General features: G+C 41.3%; 4 protein-coding genes across 4 annotated transcripts; 2 read left to right on the top strand and 2 right to left on the bottom strand.

Annotated features, from left to right (window-relative positions):
* Positions 1-42: 42 nt before the first annotated feature.
* On the bottom strand, positions 43-4,372 carry cln5 (CLN5 lysosomal BMP synthase). Its single transcript, XM_085384239.1, has 4 exons — positions 4,192-4,372; positions 2,802-2,976; positions 2,336-2,561; positions 43-1,853 (listed from the first exon to the last, which is right to left on the bottom strand). Exons 1-4 carry the CDS (start codon positions 4,293-4,295, stop codon positions 1,366-1,368), a joined length of 993 nt encoding a protein of 330 aa, XP_085240365.1. The 5' UTR covers positions 4,296-4,372; the 3' UTR covers positions 43-1,365.
* A 1,616-nt stretch (positions 4,373-5,988) lies between these two features.
* On the top strand, positions 5,989-11,566 carry LOC146650864 (glutamine amidotransferase-like class 1 domain-containing protein 3, mitochondrial). Its single transcript, XM_085384663.1, has 4 exons — positions 5,989-6,220; positions 8,183-8,354; positions 8,509-8,707; positions 11,087-11,566. Exons 1-4 carry the CDS (start codon positions 6,026-6,028, stop codon positions 11,280-11,282), a joined length of 762 nt encoding a protein of 253 aa, XP_085240789.1. The 5' UTR covers positions 5,989-6,025; the 3' UTR covers positions 11,283-11,566.
* On the bottom strand, positions 11,566-14,154 carry acod1 (aconitate decarboxylase 1). The gene is made up of 5 exons (XM_085384661.1): positions 14,143-14,154; positions 13,807-13,968; positions 13,284-13,373; positions 12,982-13,181; positions 11,566-12,645 (listed from the first exon to the last, which is right to left on the bottom strand). The coding sequence occupies exons 1-5, from the start codon at positions 14,152-14,154 to the stop codon at positions 11,688-11,690; spliced, it is 1,422 nt and encodes a 473-aa protein (XP_085240787.1). The 3' UTR covers positions 11,566-11,687.
* Positions 14,155-17,854: 3,700 nt separating this feature from the next.
* kctd12.1 (potassium channel tetramerisation domain containing 12.1) lies at positions 17,855-19,653 on the top strand. Its single transcript, XM_085384662.1, has one exon. It carries the CDS (start codon positions 18,025-18,027, stop codon positions 18,889-18,891), a length of 867 nt encoding a protein of 288 aa, XP_085240788.1. The 5' UTR covers positions 17,855-18,024; the 3' UTR covers positions 18,892-19,653.
* Positions 19,654-20,817: the final 1,164 nt, after the last annotated feature.

The following is a 20,817-nucleotide window of genomic DNA, read 5'->3' as shown; positions in this document are numbered from 1 at the left end:
ATTATTATTTCTTAAATAACAAGAAGAAATGAAGTAAAGGGGTGGGGTTGTACATGCATCTTTTATTTATCAAGAAGTCTCTTTTTCGTCATCATATGTCCAAAAATAACAGGAAAATGCAGATTTCTGTCAAATAAGCTAACCCAGAAGCCCTGCTTTTACTGTGTGTGGACTGATCGCACTTAAACATGTAGTCAACCCACAAACGCCACTTCTCGGCCAGGAAAAGTCCTGCTAAATGTTTCCGAACATTTAAACACTGGAAAGTCCAGAAGTGCTGTTTTTTTTTTTTTTTTTTTTAAACTGGTATTACAAACACAGAATGTTATGAAGCAGGAAATGCACTCAGCAGATCTGTACATAATGCTCCTTGGTGAGAAATACTGAATTGAAATCTATTTTCTCTTGAAGAAAGTGAGGTTTTATCCTTTATGATTGAAACCTTTCGAACAGCTACAGTTGTGTGGAAACTTTTCACAGGACTCAGGTCCTCCAAAAAACTAAGTACACCCTGAATGCTTCCATAGGAATTAAGTAGCAGCTAGGTGATGCTAATCAAATGCACTTGATTAACTGATTAACATCAGCAAGTGTGAGCAGCTCTTCTTTCTAAAAAGAATATGACAGCATGACTTAGCTTTGCAAAGTTGCATCAGAACAAACCACAGGAGTTCTGCAACAATGTCCTTTGGACAGATAAGACCAAAGCGGCCATAATGCACAGCACCGTGTTATCAGCATAAATCTTTCATACCAGCTGTCAAGCACGGTGGTGGAGGGGTGATGATTTGGGCTTGTTTTGCAGCCACAGTACCTGAGGACCTTGCAGTCATTGAGCCAACCATGTACTCTGTATACTAAAGTATTCTAGTGACAAATGTGAGGCCATCTGACTAGAATATAAGCTAAAGCTTGGCTGAAATTGCATACTCCAAGTGGACAGAGATCTCAAGCACAGCAGCAAGTCTACAACGAAATAGCTGAATTTTTGTTGTTGTTGTTGTTATTGTTATTATGACCGAGCCACAGTTCAGACATCAAGCTGATTAAAAGGCTACGCAGGACCTTAGGAAGGTTGTGCACTGATGAATAATGTAACGATGCAGTAATGTAACGTATATGTAAGTCATATAGAAAACAATGACTAGTTACTTCTGCAAGCCACTGAATCGTGGGGTGTATTTAGCTTTTGAAGGACTTCATAGTCACGTGACAACTTAGTTGAAACGTTTTTTCTTGCCTGCCATTTCCAAATAGAAGAAAAAAATTAACCATTCATTGAAGTTTATGTTAATATTGTTGTCATTAGCCTTTCAGCTAATACTATTTACCAATAAAATAAAAAATTAGTAGTCAAATGGGATTTTAAGGCAAAGGCACTTCTTCATATGTAATCCGCACATATGGAGGTTTCATTGGCAGATGCCAGTACTCAAAGTTGTAGTAGAGGTAGAAGCTCCTTTCCAACACGACCGTCTCAAAAGCCTCCAGCAGACTGATCATGGCATCTGCAAATGTCTGGTGTGGCCTAAATGTGTGGTAAAATTTACGGATGTCCAATGCCAGATTTTTCAGAGCAGGCTGTCCGAAAATGGCGCTGTCATTGCCGAGGTACGTGGGCTCTCCGCTGTACAGGTAGATCTTGGTGTAGTTGGTCTGTGATCGGCTGGATAGTTTGGCTCCCAGCTCTGTAAGCTTCCTGTATGTGCGGTGGACAAACTGGGAACAGTCATAGGATTCGAACCACACCGTGGCGTTGGGGCTGGGGTCAGACCGAACTGCCCACGTCTCGTAGTAGATCCCAGTCTCGTTGTCCTCCTGCACCCAGCGGGCCATGTCGTTGAACTGCTGCCCTGGAGAATTAAAGAAAAACATGTTAATACCAGAAAAAAAAATGGGTGTGAAGCAGAAAGTCCAAGAAGACAAGAGTGTAAAAAACATTTTATATGTTCGAGGCATTTAATTCTTGGATGTGCTCTAGCTCTCCCTGGACAAGACAAGCTATCAGTCACAAAACCAGAACTGCCTGTTTTGGGTTTTGGAAGCTATCCAGGGCCTCCTGAAGCCAGTGAAACAGTCAATGCAGAATTTCTGTTTCAACATGCTGTCTTTCTACAGTTTTCATGATTACCAAGTACCCTGGATGTGTATCTGACTCAATACAAAGTACAAATTTTGTAGTTTTACAACTACAAAAGCAAAATAAGCTGTTTCAGGGTCATGCTCTGCAGGATATATTTGTAGTAAAATCCACATTATCACCAGTCATATCCACTGATGATGTAACATATCTAGTTTTATCTCGGCTTCTCTGTGCACAGATGTCAAGTCTTACCTGTGATTACTCCAATTTTCTCTAAGGTGCCATTCTGTGACCAGTGTAAATCATCAATGCCTTCAAAGAAGCAGGCAGCTCCCTGGTTGCACCAGAAAGGTGCGTACATGTCTTGTCTGAGGTGAGGAAAAGTGCAGTTGCCCAGCTGAAACAGCTCGTACCACTCCATGGTGTAGTTGGTTCCTGTCTCTGCACTGCTGAACCCAACAGCATCATGCATGATGTGCTGTAAAGAGAACAGAAACATACTCTGGTTTTATGTGTGTGTGTTTCTATGAATAATGTAGCTGCAGCTTCACTTCTGTTTTAACAGAGGGAGTATTTTTATTAGCCAGAACACAGTGGCCCCTTCACTTCTGTTTTAGAGAATAAAATATTAAATACGAAAAGAACAATGTGCCCTGGTGCTTTTTGCTTTATCCCTGACTTGTAAAAAGACATTTCAGAATTCAAATTACACACTTACAAACTTTCCCAGCAAACTTCCATACTTGAATTCCCACACTGGAGTCTGCAGCCGATACACCGAGATGGTGTCGCTGTCTCTCATGTAGGGAATCCGTCCATCTGGGTCTCCGGTGGGGCAGAACGGATAGAGAGCTTGACAGTAAGAGTCCACATCAGGCCGACGATCGAAACGCCTGTGGGTGACATGAGACACGTCAGATGGTTGGTCAAGGTTAAAGTCACTGCGAGCCCAAAGCTACTTCATGTTGCTCTACAAAAATGAGCATATTATCCTAAATAATATGTTATTTAGGATAATATTTCAACTCAAATATGAACTAGCTGTGACACTGTTTTAATTTATACTAAAATGTAAATAAAATTATGTTATAATTTGCAAACCTCAAAAAAAATGTATTCACAATACAACTTAGAAAATATATCAGACGTAACTGACAAGACTGTACCAATTTAGGAAAAAAAAATTGGGATGGGGGCAACAAAAGGCTGGAAAAATAGGTTAACAGCTGGAAGAACATTTCGCAGCTAATTAGGTTAAATGGCAACAAGTCAGTAACATAATCGGGTCAAAAAGAGCTTCTTAGAGAAAAGTAAAGACGGGGAAAGGTTCACCAATCCCCAAAACAAGGCGTCTACAAATTGGGAACATTTTCAGAATAATGTTCCTTAGTGTAAATTCAAACTTTCAATCAACAACACACAATATCATCCAAAGATTTGGAGAATCTGGAGAAATCTCTGTGCACAAACACCAAGGTCAAAACTCAATACTGAAGCACTGCATTAAAAACAGGCATGATTCTTTCATGGAAATCACTGCACGGGCTCAGGAACACTTCCAGAAATGCATGTCTGTATCACCATACCATCCACAAATGCAGGTTAAAGTGTAGAAACAGCCAGAAATGCAGCAAAAATTTCTGGCACATCCACTTTAGATGAACTGCTGCCTGCTGATGACAGAAGGTCACAGAGCCATTACATACATTTTTGTGGCGCGTTTTTGGAAATGTATGAAACCCACTCCACTAATTCTGCTGCACAACTGAGATACTCCAAATTCCAACATTTTTAAGTCACGTGAACGTACCACGAATACTTCCTCGGGTTGCTGTCTAAAACAAGGCTTTATTGGGACAACAAGAACACACAAAATCACAAAATGTCTTCTTAACATGTCAGTGAACGTGTAACATCGGAACAGACACGCTTTCTAGGAAAAAAAACATAAAAGTTGCGAACTTTGTACTGATCAAAACGGACTAAGCGACCATTCGTAATTGAAAACGAGGTTTATTTGATCGTCTTTTCCAGTTTTCTTCATTATCTGTCACATGATTTAACGCTAAAGAGCGGAGTGAACGTGGAAAGGTGTGCGGTCTTTATACCTGTAGGGTACGGGCCACTTCTGCTGTCCATTAATCCTGAACTGAGCGACGACGTGCAGAAAGAGGAGCAGTTTGAATCCCAGAACGACCTCCGTGTAAAACATGTCAAGGCCGTAAAAAAACAGCAGTTACGAAGAGGACTATCTTCCCATGACTCACCGCCTCTAACTTCCTCATTACAGATCACATGGTTTTGTTGATGATACCAAATCACATGACCACACCAGACAAGAATATGGGGCGCCGTTTGTAAACTGAAACACGCTGAAATTAATGGCAATTTTTCCACATTTAGCTAAAAACCTTTCTAAAACATGTTTTTTGAGTCATGTTTTTTTTTAATTTTTTACAATATTTACCTAAATATTTGTAACCTTTATATTTAAAACACAGTTTTAGCAGTTCAATCTAAGTATTACTCAATTATTAAAAAGCTGTAGTGCTCAGGTGAGGACACACGATGGCGTAAGAGGGCGCGTCAAACTACTTTTTAAAGCGCAGAAGAAGAAGCGGCATCCGGGGGCGTTTTGTCCGCTGTAGTGATGGGATTTCCGGCTCTTTTTAGAGAACCGGCTCTTTCGGTTCGGTTCACTAAAAAGAGTCGGCTCTTTCGGCTCCGAACCGGCTCTTCAGGTTGTTTTGTTGCTTTAATTAATTTATTATTAACAATAATATAAAATTATGCACAAAAGGAATTACTAACGTAAAAACAAGTGGTTTTATTTATATATGTTTATATATAAATATATGCGGTGGCCCCTAGAGACAAAACACGTACAAACTCCAAAACACATTTCTAGCATTAACTGAACTTCCAAAGCAGAGCTACTAGATCACTTAAATTACACAATTGAAAGCATGTGTGTATTTGTGTATTTATACACAGGCACTCATATATATATTCAAATAATTTAAAAAAAAGTTCATTTACCTGTTATTACCACACACCAAATCCGGTCGTTGGTACTTGCTGGCTTGTGTAGCCACAAGATAACAAAGGCTCAACACTGCGCCCAGCATCCTGGAGCACTTCTGTTGTCTTTTGTACGTGTTTTGAGTTTGTATGTGCTTCTGAGTTTTTATATGCTTCTGAGTTTTTACGTGCTTCGGAGTTTGTACGTGTTTTTACGTGTTTTGGAGTTTTTACGTGTTTTGGAGTTTGTACGTGTTTCTTACGTGTTTTGGAGTTTGTACATGCTTCAGAGTTCGTACGTGATTTGAAGTTTGTATGTGCTTTGTCTCTAGGGGCCACCGTAAATATACTTTTATTTATTCACTCCACATAAAATGTAATAAATAAATCATATAATACAAAAATCAACTATTCACATTTCAACTTTTAACTATTTAAATTTTCAGCTTTTTCCTTTCACAAATTTAAAGTGAAAAGAACACAAAACACTGCAAACCACAACACAATTAAATATAAATTATAATATGAAAACTAAAAGAACATGCATATTCTCTGTCATATGGACCTGCATGAATAAACTTTCTCAATCCTTTATCATCTGCAACCGAAAATAGTTGTGGATGATTACTATACCTTTCTAATGTTGTTGTCCCTGCCTCTCTTTCTCTCTCTCTGGCTCTGTTCCTGTGCTACTGAGTGTAACTACCGCCCCTCCCCCCTCTGCCCAGCGTAAAGCACAAGGCTCGCGTGCAGAGTGAAGCGGAAAAAAAGTGCGAGCGAGAGGCTGAGAGAAAGAAAAAAAAAAAAACCCACGTGACGGCTCGCGATAAGGAGCCGGCTCGCGTCGTTCACGTCAAAGAGTCGGCTCTAAGAGCCATTTCGTTCGCGAACGACCCATCACTAGTCCGCTGACAGTCCGCCATGCTCAGTCTTCTGCAGCACTGTGGTCGCAACTTACTGACAGCTAGGACCCTCCAGACCGTGAGCAGCAGTTATTATTCAGCGCAGATGGGCAAACGCGTGGCTGTGGTGCTGGCGGGCTGCGGCGTCTATGACGGCAGCGAGATCCACGAGGCCTCCGCTGTTTTGGTCCATCTGAGCAGAGGGGGTGCGACTGTAAGTGTGACACGCTGATTTTATCTGCCGCTGCCCCTGGAGGGAACACATCAGAAATGTTCATTAGCTTCCAGTTTGTCCGCTTCCACTTCTCCGTGCTGGGCAGTTTCTACGATTTTTGCACTTTTTATTTGCAGTCCGACCCGTGAGCGTCCTTTGACCTCTACCTGTTAACCAGACTGCGCACAGTGACACGAACAGCCTTGCAGAATGTTTTGTGCAAACTGCTGAATAATAAACGACTGAAATGCACCGAAGTATTTAAAGTTCCTTAACCTCAACAGTTATCTGCCCCCAAGAAAAAAAACACCCAACTCTTAGTAAAGCTTATCTGGTCCGCCATGTTTATTTATTTATTTTTTGCCAGTAAGTATGGTGTGCTATTATTTGTGTAGTAAATGTTTCAAGCTGTGTTGGGTCTTTTAGAGTAATTGCTGAGGGAAAATGCTGCACTCTGCTGAACAAACTGTGTCCTGACATAACAAGATTTTTGCTGCTGACACCATCATTTTCTCCATTATTCCCAGAGAAATTAAGTTTTCATATTTGACAAATGCACCAGTACTGATATATGTTTTATAGCCGATAACAGCCTTCACTGGTTAAGCAGGAAGGATGCCACATCTGAGTTTAATTGGTTGTTTCTTATAAGGCAACTCTTTCATTATTTGGACGTTTGAAAGGGTCCCTGAGGCAGCCAGTTTGATCAGTATATGGTCCTGTCTGAGCTGCTGATGGGTAGCTTCAGTGAAATGTGAAGGCCCGTGTACTTTCAGCAGCTCTCTGTACCGGCCTTAAAGGAATGGTTTGTAAAAGTCCAGAAAACGGGCCCAGAGAGCGTGATAGTGTGTCCTTTTTCTTACCAGCAGTGCAAACCTCTAAATGGCCAAGTGACTTTTCCAAGCCTTTCAACTCTACCTATGTGTGCAGTTAAATCTGTTTATAAGTGTTGCAGTTTTGGCTGGAGCACTCTGAGGAAATTAATTCAAAAACGTATCACATTAACTTAGAGCCTCTGAGTGGAAGCATCCACCTGGTGTCTATTTAGCGCTCTGCATGTAGAGGTGCAAGCTGACCATGATGGGATTTTAATTTTATTTATGTTTTAATGAGACTTTTTTTAGTTTTGAGGCTTGAGGCGTTTCTTAATTTCTGTTAGTAATATAACCAATCGTAACCCTCCAGCTGGACTAATCAGTCACCAAAGCAACTGGTCAGGCATATCTCATAACAGAAATTTTTGTCCTGCCTATTAAAAGGTTTGGTGCTCTTCAAAGAGCCACCAGTAACAGAAAGCACACATACTTCAGGTAACCCTCTATAAGACATGCATTGAAACACTTTCTTCCCTCGTGTGTTAGGACTTCTGTTTAGTAATACTAAGTGGTTACAACTATTAATATCACTATATTATTGTTATTACTACTTTGATTGGTGTTAGAGAATTTCTCAATTATGCAACATGTCTTATTACTGCACATTACAAGTTGCTACCTTGTTACAAATTGCACTCCTTAGAGTCCATACCTCATATTTACCCTACATATTTAAGGACCTAGCTAACCCCTCACAACAACAATGGTAGATAAATGTTTAAAAACAGAGCTGCCTTCATCCCGTGAAAGATTTCTCTTTTTTCCTCAAGGACAGAAATGACAGTTGGGACTGGAAATTTTCTCAAATTCGTCTTACAAAGTTTCATTTTTCAGGAATTAACATGGAATGACCCAGACACATGTCTCAAGCTTACAAGAGTAGTCATCAGTCAAAGGTCCACTATGAGTCAGGGAAAGTGTTGCGAAATGCAGATATTCTTAGGTTTTGAAATGCTGCTCTGACAGAAGTTCTGTTGAGTTAGCTTCAAGAATTGTGATGTTAACAATCATTATTAGTTGCCTGGTGTGCTTTTTTTTTTGTTTTATTTGTTTTTGAACTCGTCTCTGCTGCTTTTATCACCTCCAGGTGAACATGTTCGCACCCAATATTGACCAGATGCATGTGGTAGATCACCTGAAAGGTGCGCCTACTCAGGAAAAGAGGAATGTGCTGGTGGAGAGCGCAAGGCTGGCCCGTGGAAACATCCAGGATCTGTCTAAGCTCAGCGTGAAAGAGCACGAGGCTGTTATTTTCCCAGGTTTGTGTTCATATGTATTTCGCTGGTACAATCGAAGCCTACAGAAAAAAGATGTTGGGAAGGTCTGAGTAAGGTCGAAACTGAAGTTTGTATTTCTGGCTTATGTACATCCAGACATTAATCACACCTCTTCCTCATTTTTGGTGTTTTACAGGCGGCTTTGGAGCTGCGAAGAATCTCTGTACGTGGGCAGTGCAGGGCAAGGACTGCTCTGTAAATGACGAGGTCAAGGCTGCTCTGCAGGCATTCCACAGCGAAGGCAAACCCATCGGCCTCTGCTGCATCTCACCTGTGCTGGCTGCCAAAGTGATCCCTGGGTGCGAGGTCACCGTCGGCATCGAAAAGGACGACAAGTGAGAAATGCAACATGGACTTCCTTGTTTGCGTTCTAAGTTTGGACTTTTAAATGCTGCAATTGTTGTGTGCAAACTAGAGCAGGGCGATATGGCCAAAAATATTTATCACGATATATATTTGAAAATTTGCGATAACGATATAACCGACGATATAATTGATGCGAGACAAAATACAGCTCCACAACATTACTAGCGCAAAAAGACAACCTTCCATTTATTTTCACTTAAACAAGAAGCTGGTTTTTATGTACATTAAAGCTTTATAAAAATGTAACAGTGCAAATGCAAATTCCTTGCTGAAAGTTTAACCAAAAGGCATTTCCAGTAGAAATGGGCTGACATATCCTGAGCATAACCATGTATAATATCCACTGAAGTTAAAAAGAGGTGCTTTGCAACATTAAACTGCAGTGTGCAGTACACATTTTTCGGACCATAAGGTGCACGGGATTATAAGGCACATTAAGCGAAACAAAGCAGTCAGATAAATCAAACTTTATTAAACTCATTCTTCTTGCTTCCTCCACTTCTGTACCATTGATTCATTAATGTTGAATTCTCTGGCAGCTGCTCTATTCCCATGTTGTTGCAGTATGACTAACCTCGTATTGTGGATGGATTATCTCAGTTGTTCTCCTGACTGAAGTTTGGTCCGTTTACAGCATCCTGCCATGCGATTGCATTTGTCTCTAACCATGAAGAACCTTCACGTTAACTTTTATAAGTGGAAAAGTGTTAGTGTTCGTCCTCCAGCTTCACTGTTTATGTTATGCTAACATAGCTGTGTCGCTAGCGATCACGTAGCACATCATTATATACCAGCTAGCCCAACTTCAGTAACCCTACAAACGTCACTGCTGTTTAGTTTCCTGTCTTCATTTATGTTGGAAGTGATAGCAGAGCTGTACGTTTGAATTTTTTCAGAAATCTCTCAGTCAGAACATGCTATATCATGCTTAGGTAACTAGCGAAACTAGCGAGCTAACTTCCGCTAGCTTCCTGCTAACTTCTAACTCCGTTAAATGTAATAACTTTTGTTTTCATGGATGCCTGGAAGTTAAACTTTATAGTTACACCTGGTAAAGCAGCAATGCTGATCGTTTTATTAAAGATGAAAGAATTTAGACAGTTTTTAACTCTCAGTGATGCTGCAGTGTTGTTTGACCTGAAGTATACTGAGTTTAGGACCCAGATTACTCCCAGATTTAAGAGCATCTTAGTCTGACAAATACGACAATAACAACGGCCGCTTGCATGTTCTGCAAAAAAATGTGCTTTGTTGTGTATCTGACGGACAAACACCAAACCAGTTCCACATCACGGAAGTTGCACCATTTTTACAAACCAATTCTGGTTCATCTGTTTCACTCAACAATCGGCCATGTGCGTATGAAAACAAAGGCACTGCGCATGCGCGTTTTACTCCCATTCTATCGCGATATTTCATTTTCCTATCGTTGCCTAACATTATACCGGTATTACCCTGAACGGTATAATATGGCCCAGCCCTAGTGCAAACAGTTGTTTCCAGAGACTACCACGTGCTGGGCGTGGGCTTGTTTACAGCCAGTCTGCCTGTCCTGTTGCACAATTTCTTCCTGTTTCCATGACAAATTAATTTGATTACAGTGTTAGATTTTTAAAAAAGGACTTAGGAGAGGATCCGTCTTTGTCAGAGTGGTGGCTGACTGACACTTGGACCAATTGATCGGTTGACAGATGTCAAAGCCAACAATCAGTTGAGATCATGATTTTGTTTACAGGCAAAATAATATTATAAAATTATTTTAAAAAATTAACAGAATAGAAGAAAAAATGTACCATGTAAACATTTAATCTGGCCGATGTCTTCTTGCAAGTGTGCTTTTACATAAATGTGGCTGATACCAGTAACCAATGCATGTTTCAGTAGATATCTGATTTGGATGCTAGTTATTTTTCCCCTTTGTGCTGGGTAAACAAAGGTCTTTCTTATAAAATATTGGCTGTTTTGAGTGATTTAGCTCTTCAACACACAGTCTTTGACCGTGTCTACATGCCTAAATGTTGCTGTAATGTGATTGGCAGATTAGATATTAGGTAGTTAATGAGTGAGACCCACTGGTGCACTGTGCAGGATGCTAAATATTTGATTGACAGGACAATCACTGGTGTGTTTGTGTAAATAGGAAGCAAAAACTGTTGGGTTCTTTCCATGTTAAAGTGGAAAGTCCCTCTGTAAATGCAGTTTGCAGGCATAATTGATGCATCTCCAAAACATATAAATAGAAATTTCCAGTTGTTAAAAGCAAAACCTCAAATGTTCCTAAGATGTTTGCAGAAATCTGCTTTGAGCAGCAAAACATTAAGTAGTGCCTCTTCTCCCCCACCTCTCAGGTATCCAGACACCGCTGACACTGCAGCGGCCATCAACCAGCTGGGCTGCAAGCACGTGAGCAAGGGCGTCGGCGAGAGCCACGTGGACGAAAAGAACAAGCTGGTCACCACCTGTGCCTTCATGTGCAACGCTCCGATCCACGAGATATTTGATGGAATCGGATCGATGGTCCAGGGCGTCCTGAAACTCGCCTGAGTGTAATCAGTAGAAGGTCGAAACAAGGAAAAGACTTTTGCAAGCTGTGCGGTAGATGTCTGCTGAGCTGGTTGCAGAATGGTGTTGAAGTGATTAAAAGCACTAAAAGATAATCTAGAGTAGCAGAACTGAGCTCCTTGTGAGCTGAATTTTTGAGTTTGCGTGTCAGTTTTACTGCTGCTGTCGTGGCTCTGCCCCACATCTGTCACATTTTAGAGAATCAGCTGCAGGTGAGGATAATGTTCTCAGAAACAAATAAATAAATAAACGAATACAAGAAAAAAGGTTCAGTTTATTTCTGACCACAGAAGAGAAAAAAGTATGTACAACATATTTACACGGTTATTATTTAATTCGTACTTTCTTGAAAAGAATACAAAGCTTCATATAAAGATATGTGTGTAATTACAAAATCCTCATTCTGTCCAGGTGCTCTTGATTACTTGTCATTCTCAGATATGAACCCAATATTGAGCAATCTGCCACCCTTTCAATGTTTCCTATAACATCAATGACCCCCTCCACTCCCACTGTGCACAGCACAGACGAAGCATTCACACTGAACTTATCCACCAGGTGCTTCAGAGTCAGCGGCTTCCGCCAGTGGCCGTAGAAAGTGTCACATCTGGCTGTGTAGCTCGGCCCCTGGTGCGTCGCTATCTCGACCTCGCAGTACATCTTGTCAAAACTGGGCAGGTTATCTTCCGGCGTCTCCAAGCTGACTTTGCCCAGGAGCTCCTTCAGAGCGGATCGGCCGATTTGAGCGTCGCCGAAAGACGCCACGGTCACCTTGTTATCCAGCAGTGCGGTGCAGGCGTTGAACTGGAACGAGTGCCTGGCTTGGTGTTCTGTGGCAGGTAACGGGCAGTTAACGTACTTGGATGGAGGCACCCGAAGTGTGACATGCCGGATCTGGCTGAGGTCAAATTTGCCGACTGCGTTTTGGAGCTTTTCCCGGGCTGCTAGAGCTGCATCGACAACCCAGTGCATCCCGAGGTGAGCGGGGATGCGTTTGAATGCCACGTCCTGATCTTCCAGAATCCATTTATATGCTCTCACAGCAGAATCCGCCATAGCGGAGGGACTGTAGTCTTTGTAGTAAACACCAAGCCCTCTGTCCAAATCCAGTATGGCTGGATTTCCCTTCAGTCCTATCTGGGCCAGCCGAGCGGCCTCTAGGCCTCCCCGAGCAGCGTTTCCAATGTGGAGAGGTTTGGTCTGTGTGGCAGCGTTGGCTAAAGGCGCCCCAGCAGAGGAGGCTGCTATGGCAAGAGCATGAATGCACTGTTCAGGGGACAGACCGAGGAGCTTAGCCGAGGCTGCAGCGCTGCCCATCACTCCAACAACACTGGGAGGGTGGAATCTGAGAAGCAAAACAACAAGATTTACTCAAGCGTGACATAGTGATTCTGATTAACTGGAATCACTGCTTCATTAATCAAACAGTTCATATGTATTTTAATCATCAGTTTAGTCATTTTTAAAGGTTTTTGTGATTTCTCCTTATAAGGTATTTTCATGTGAGCACAAACCAGAATCCAGTCACCACATCCACCTCTGAAACCCAAAATGAAACCAAAACTGTTTTCTTGGCTTGACAGCACTAGGTACTGGTGAATCAAATGCTCTAGTCTTTCTAATCTAAATGAGCTGGAGAATAAATTTATTCCAGAGCTGAAAATATTTCCAAACTTGATACCTTTCAGGGATGTTGTAGGCTTCTTTGGAGAACCTCATCAGTCTGCCTTGAACTTCAATGCCAACATTGAAGGCTAGCAGGAGATCCAGACCAGAGGGCTGGCTGGGAAGTGTCTCTGCCAGGGCCAGCAGCGCAGGTAGGACGGCGCCCGAGGGATGAGTCGCAGGGTGCCAAGTGTCGTCAAAGTCCATGGAGTGAACCTAATAGACAGTCAGGCAAAGACGTGATCAGGGATTGAAGCAGAGCTGGATCATAATTCCTGTTTTCTGCAGATTTTTGCTTTTGTAGAAATCCAAACTTACAGCGATGCCATTAACAAATGCAGCGTAATGAGGAGGCAGAATTATATCTGATTGACCCCAAACGCTGCTCCTTTCCCGCGATGTGAACAACTGGAGGCACATTAATATGAGTATAAATGACATATCAAAAATAACTAGCAGCAGAAAGAAGATTAACCGGACTATTAAAGAAGTGCAAGACTTGACTGGATAATCAGTCATCAACATGTTATGGAAAACAACTTAATAATTTGTCAAGATTGCAATCAGGGCACAAATGAAGCGAGTTAGTTAGCAGGACCGATCGTATGTAAAGGAAATCCACCGATGAGCAGAAGAGTATTTTAATTTCAGCTGCACAAACAACCTCTGATGAGTCCATATAAAGATTTTTATGTGATCACTGACAATAGATACAAAGTACTCATGTATTACTAGTTACTGTGTAGAATTAAATGAGCATCTTCTACATCTACCCACATCATAAGCAAATATTTGTCAGCAGTTGTTTTTGCAGTTATAGGGTAAATGCAGTTCACTGTACCTGACTGTACTTCAGAGCCTTATTGAAGACAGCTGTTCTGGTTCCTAATAGTCCGACACCGAGGGTGTCCAGCATCATCCTTTTGCTCCTGTTAATCACACCATCTGTCAGCTGTGAGGTGTTGAGGGCATGGATCCCAGCTCCAAAGCTCTCTGTGATACCCTGAAAAACATTCCACGGGGCTAGTCAGTTCAAATCATGCAGACCTCCAGAGAAGGTGCAGCTTATTGTGGCTATAATCAAGTTAAGATGCTAAGCTATACTGCAGGTCACCAAAAGCCAAAAATACTTTCCAAAAGGTGCCTTTATTAAAGCTCATACAGCAACCAACAGTACCTTGCGAAGCATTGTTCAGTCTTCACAAGCTCTTCAAGTGACTAAACATCCAAGCATAGCTGGCTTTTATAATTACTCTGTCTGAGGGCTGGACTGCCAAATTTCCAAAGTGGCTAAAAACCCACTAGGATGAGAAGTGGGAACTTTCGCAATGACTCAATGCTGTCTTTTCATTTATGCTGGTTGCCAGTGCACTGGGGAGTCTGCACAATCTGCACACAACAAAATCTTGTGACAGCTGATTTTGAAATTGACAACATTTTCTGTGTTTTAGTTTTCTGTGTTTTAGTAGGCACACATGATTCAATCACACGACTTAAAATAAAATGTTGCCCCTAAAACTGTAAGACTGCTAAACTCGATCCCACAGTAACTATATTCATCCTACATGTGCAATTTTCTTCTGTCCAATTCAATCTCCTGCTCCTCTGGACACACACCCTTATGTACACTTTATAACTCACAATGTAAATAACTTGTGCAAGTGCACTGATCTACTGCTCAGACTCATCTTATCAGCCCTCAGATATATGCATTACATATACATAAACTCATGTTCAGTCCAAACATGCAATATGCTTATTCTTGTGTCCAATCTTACAATTCAATTCAATTTTATTTATACAGCGCCAAATCACAACAACAGCCACCTCAAGGCGCTTTATAATGTAAGGTAGACCCTACAATAATACATACAGCGAAAAACCCAACAATTGTGGGTTATATATTTATAGATGCATGTGTGTGTGTGTATATGCAGATATATACTGTATGTGAATATGTAGTTGTGCACATCCACACACATACACTAATTCAACTTTCATAATGGTGCCCAGTAATGGAAATTCATTGATGTGCAAGGGGAAGTTTATAAATGCAGAAATGAAATACCGGTAGGTGAAAATCACGTGATAAAGAGTTTTTCATTTTCGGCCGCTGATTATTGAACCAAAAGCTGTGGCTTAAGTTTTATTGTTACCAGTCGCTCACAACTGCAAACCCCAAATCTCCATCTGGTCCAGTTTGCATATAAACGTGGGCTTATTAATGGTTATCACTGATTGTTATTTGTTTTCCGGGTAAACTCTGATGGTAAACCAAAGTCTTTGAAGAAATGAAAGTGAAACAAATTCATCCATTTCATGTAAAAATGAGGAAAACTTGGTTGTGTTTCTCTCTTTTCAAAAAGATTAGTTTACATGGAAGGGCTTAATTATGTAATTCCATAATGTGCTTCCTTTCCAGCTGCTCTTTTTGTATTATACAGATTAAGCTGATACACTATGTAACATTTTGCTCAGATTTGTGTAATTATGTCCAAGATAAAGCTGAATAAAACTTTCTACCTAACTAAATAAAAAAAAAAAAAAGATACTGTGCTCTTAAAAACTGCAATAACATAAAAATCTATAAGAACAAGGCTTTGGTGGATCACTCTCCCTGAGACAGGAGGTCCACGTGACTGTGACTCTAATGCTCCGTGCTTTCACAAAATGGTGCAACTTTGAAACTTCCTAAATGTCACCCATGGCCAAAATATCCCACAACACACACTCAAGAAAATCACCACCAGCAATATCATAAAAGAAGCAAAGCAAATATTGCACTGGATGATTATTAAATGTGTTTCTGGCATATTTTTGCTTGTAAGTGACTTAATGAGAACTTTAGTTTGTAGACAGAAAGTCAGTCATTTCATTACTATAGTTTAAGTTTAAGATTTGTAATAAGTTAGGGGTTATATTAATGTTTTATGCATCTATCTTGCATGTCACATAGTGCAATGTGACTGATTTCTCATGTATATGGCAAGAATTTTAGACACTACTTCCTCTATTGTAGCTTAAATGTTTTTTTATAGTGTTTGCCCATGATTGATGTCTGGATTTGTGTTCACTGACTGCTCTGCCTTCATGTAATTCTTGGGACTGTGTAAACAGCCTGCCATGTCTGATTCTCCTAAGATGTTGAAATTGAATGTGCCTTGTGTTGTTTTATGTCTGGCCCCCGAGACTGGCTCAGGTTTAGTATAACATGCTCCTGCACAACAATAAGCTGGTTCTCTGCCTAGATTACACTAGAATTACAGTTATCACTCCTTCTGTTTGGTTTTTCTCATTTTCTCATTTTGTTTAGAAAGTATACTTAGGTATCACAGGTTTGAATTTATTCTTTTAAAAAGGTTTTACTCAATTAATAAATTATACCCATCAGAACCTTTTATCTGTGACTCAACCCTCCCCACCTGGATCATTCATGTTACGTTCTTCCCCCTTCGGCTTGGGCTGCTCGGGTCATAGCACCACTTTAGAACCACTTTGTGAAAGAATAAAGTATGAAGTGGGATAGTAGTAGACCTGCATTGAAGGAATATGATGCAGTGCTGAAAACACTGATTAAGAACTGTTGTTTGAAACGACTAATTACAGTAATTCTTTCCTTCTTTAAATGGCTGTTAGAGAGCTCTCTCTCTCTCTCTCTCTCTCTCTCTCTCTCTCTCTCTCTGTGTGTGTGTGTGTGTGTGTGTGTGTGTGTGTGTGTGTGTGTGTGTGTGTGTGTGTGTGTGTGTGTGTAAGTTACTAATTAGCATTTAGAATTAGGTTAGGATGGTTAGACCTTAAAATAAAAAAAAGCGATACAGTTTGTGTAATTTTGCTTCTGTACACCACCACAGTGGATTTTAAATCAGCATGTGATTACAGTGCAGACTTTCAGCTTAAATTAAAGTGGTGAAATAAAAGGACTGTATTAACTGTTTAGGAATTACAGCCATTTTTATACTTGGTTCCCCATTTCCAAAGGTTCAAAAGTGACTGGACATTTAAACATTAAACATTTAAACATTTTTCTTATTCGTCCACAACAAACTAAGACGTGGTGCTGATTTCAAGTGCTGACCTTTTTTGGGTATCTTGGAATGCTTGGTGTGAGGTAAATACAACTGAAGGAGGCCATTGTTAGGCTGAAAAATCAACCAATAACACAACAAAATAAGACAATAAAAAAGGAAGGCTCTAGTGAGCTCAGAAACGTGAAACAGCGTGGAACACAACAGAAGACAAAGGATGTGGATGACCACAGAATTCTTTCCCTGGTTAACAAAAACACCTTCAAAACATTTGGCCAAGTCAAGAACACTCTTGTGGAGATAGGCTTGTAGATTTCATGTAGGGATCGACTGCAAAAAATGTTCATCCAAGTGTTAACAAAGTTCCTTACATGTAAAATTATGCTAGCCTCTGAAAACAAATAACTGTGTATAAAAATGGCCATAATTTCTAAACACTTAATGTAACACTTTTGCGAAACCTCTTCAATTAAAGCTGAAAGTGTACACTTCAATCACATCTTAATTGTTAGATTTAAAATCCACTGTGATGAGATACAGTGACAAAACTCACTAACAAAATGTTATGGCCCTAACTGTAATTAATATGTGAGCATGCGCTGAATGCTGGCTGCATTTCCTTTACAAATGCAATGGGTGTCACTATTTCCATATTTTCCAAACATCTTTTTAAGGGAATGACTTGGACCAGTTTCATAGTCTCTGGTTTGTGTGTGATCCTAATGGATTTGCATTCATTTGGAGAGAAAAAAAAAACACCCACACATGCTGTAATTTTATCACATCGGTATTTGCGCTACAAGGTCAGGAGGAAGGTGACGTTTCTGGTGGATACATAGATTCTCTCTCTCTGTGGATGAGGAGGGAGAGCAGCATTGGCACTCTTCACAGTCATTCAATAGTTAAATGTTAATTCAGCAGTCACCTCCCGGTACGCACGCACGCAGTAAGCCCAAGCTTCATAAACGAGCTGCTGCCGCTGTGGTGTCTCAGTGTTTCCACTGATTCCACATCAGTGAAGCAGCTCAGAGAAGATGGCACTGGCGGACACAGAGCGCGGAGTGTCCAGCTGCGGGGATTCGGGCGCCCAGTTTTCCGAGATCATCGAGCTGAATGTCGGCGGACAGGTTTATGTCACCAGACACAAAACTCTGATCGCCGTCCCAGACTCACTCTTGTGGAACATGTTCAGCAAGAAGTCACCAAAGGAGTTGGCGAGAGACAGCAAAGGGCGCTTCTTCTTGGACAGGGATGGGTTCTTGTTCCGCTACATCCTCGACTATCTCCGAGACCTCAACTTGGTCCTCCCGGACTACTTCCCCGAGAAAAGTCGGCTGCAGAGAGAGGCTGACTTTTTCCAGCTTCGGGACCTCGCAAAACGCCTCAATCCCCGGGTGAGTAAAGAGAATTCAATCAGCGAGGAGATCAGCCAGAGCGACACAGAAGACGGCGGGCAGCAGTGCGGCTCCTCCGGCGGCTTGGAGACTTTACGCACCATGTCTGTCAGCGGAGCCATGCGCTCCCCGTCTCTGGACTCTAGAAAGTCCGGCTACATCACGATAGGATACCGCGGCTCGTACACTATTGCCAGAGACATCCAAACCGATGCCAAGTTCAGGAGAGTGGCGCGCATCACAGTTTGCGGTAAGACCTCTCTGGCCAAAGAAGTGTTTGGGGACACGCTGAATGAGAGCAGAGACCCGGACAGGCCCCCTGAGAGATACACATCCCGGTACTATCTCAAGTATAATTTTCTAGAGCAGGCATTTGACAAGCTGACAGAAGCGGGATTCCACATGGTGGCCTGCAGCTCCACAGGCACCTGTGCCTACACCAGCAACGATCCCAATGAAGACAAAATTTGGACAAGCTACACTGAATACGTTTTCTGTCGGGAATAACCAACACCATTCGCGCCACATCCGTGTAAATATACCTACATTTCACACCACAGAGGAATGTCTTCGAAGAGTAGTGCAGTTTCTGTGCTGATTGGTGACTTTTGTTAAGGAGTGACTGTACCATATTGCTCCATTATTGCCAGAAATTAGACACAAAATGCTCCCTCATCCCCTAACAAATTATTTTACACACAAGACTTTGTTAAGATGGGTTGAAAAGATGAAGCTGTTCTGAGGTTCAAAGTGAGCAAAACTCAAAGCACTGCAAACATCATCTCCATCTCATAGAACTGCATGTCAATGTTTCAGTCATGTCTGACTCAGTGCTGTGTGAATTGAGTGGCATCCAGGAACAGACCAGCAGCAATTAGTATTCAGTGTCATTGTGACTTCTAGGCTTGCTCGAGCACTTGTTTGGCCAAGTTTTGTATTATCTAATAGGCTCTTATAGCAGTTCTATCACTGACACGATTGTACTTGTATGTGAAGTGTTGGTAGAGTTGTATTTGTTATAAACTTACTCATTACAAATAAAGTCTTCTAACTCTGTTATTCTCAGCCATTTGCCAGTCATCCTACCTTCCTTTTAATGTCTGCACAAAGATTACACAACAACAAAAATAGTGGCATTCACCTCTCTCCAACCTTTTAAACCATCCTCAGTGGGGGAATCAAAGAGTCAGCCTCAAAGAGAGATGCCCTACACAGAAATCTCACTCCGTCATGGCAGTGGAGCCGCCAGCTCGACAAAATTTGTCACACAGTTTTAACCCAGAAGCGACGTGTTACAGAGTAGTGTCTCTGCTTGTCATTGCACTCACGCATGACTTACAAAATCCTGACTCTGAACTTTCCTTACCTCCCACTTATTGTATCACATTTGCAAACTTCCCTTATAAGGTGCTATGTGCTTCCCAGTAACCTTTGCCCTGTTATACCCCCCCCCCCCCCCCAAAAAAAAAAACAAAAACAAAAAACCAACAAACAAGCTCCACATCTGAAGAGACAAGCCTTTAAATATTGCTTGCAGGAGCATCCTTTTTTCCCTCCTACCTATCCATTTTGGTACACAATTTCATCAGCATGCAGCGTGGATGCAAATAGTGCAGCTGTGCACACATGATGTCATTATCATTTCAAGTGTAAATAATGAAAGGGTCCAGCTGCACACAAATAGGAGGGTTCAGTCCGCCAGGGACTGTGGATGAATGGAGATTCGATTGGTGTACCTCGGCTGTGGGGGACGGATTTTTTTTTGACTGGCCAGCATACAGCCAGTCCTGGATTATACGTTTCATTCAAAACAGACATGTAAAAAAAAGTCCCCACATTCAAGGCCACGGGTGGGATTATAGGAAATCGGGGGCTTACAGAGTCACAGTCTCTGTAGGGGTCCGGGACATCCACCCAAAGGGAACATCTTTGCTAAATGCATCACTCTGCTTCAATTTGGTTCAAGAATGTTGGAGAAAGGTTCTTTTCATAAGGTTGACAATTTAGACATTACTGTTTGTATATAAATGGTTCATAATAAATGCACTCTTAAAGATAATTATGCAGACAGGCTTTTCCATTTATGTAATTTTGTCTTTTCCTGTGTGACATTTAGATGTGTCACATCAGGAAAGGAACAGGTGACAAAAACAAAAGATGGCTCATGCAGGCTTTCTCTTGTGGCTCGCTGAGATACTGAACCAAGAGGTCATTTTTGTTATTAGCAATATCTCAACCTTTCCTACCGTAAGATATCTTGAGCACTTTTACTAAGTTAGCTTTACCTTTGCATGCACACCGGCTCACAGCTAAATTGGAAATGTTTGCGAATAAGCATGTGCATCCACCCCCAGAGTCTAAAAATACACTCCAGATATAACAAAGTGACACCGACTTAAATTCAGACCTGGCAAGTTAATCTGAAAAGAACAA

The sequence above is a fragment of the Rhamphochromis longiceps genome, linkage group LG16 (genome assembly GCF_057381845.1).
Source record: "Rhamphochromis longiceps isolate RC_006_pf linkage group LG16, R_longiceps_female_GT1.1, whole genome shotgun sequence".
NCBI lineage: Eukaryota > Metazoa > Chordata > Actinopteri > Cichliformes > Cichlidae > Rhamphochromis > Rhamphochromis longiceps.
Note: the sequence above shows the minus strand (reverse complement) of the source record. Positions and strands in the feature narration are given on the sequence as shown.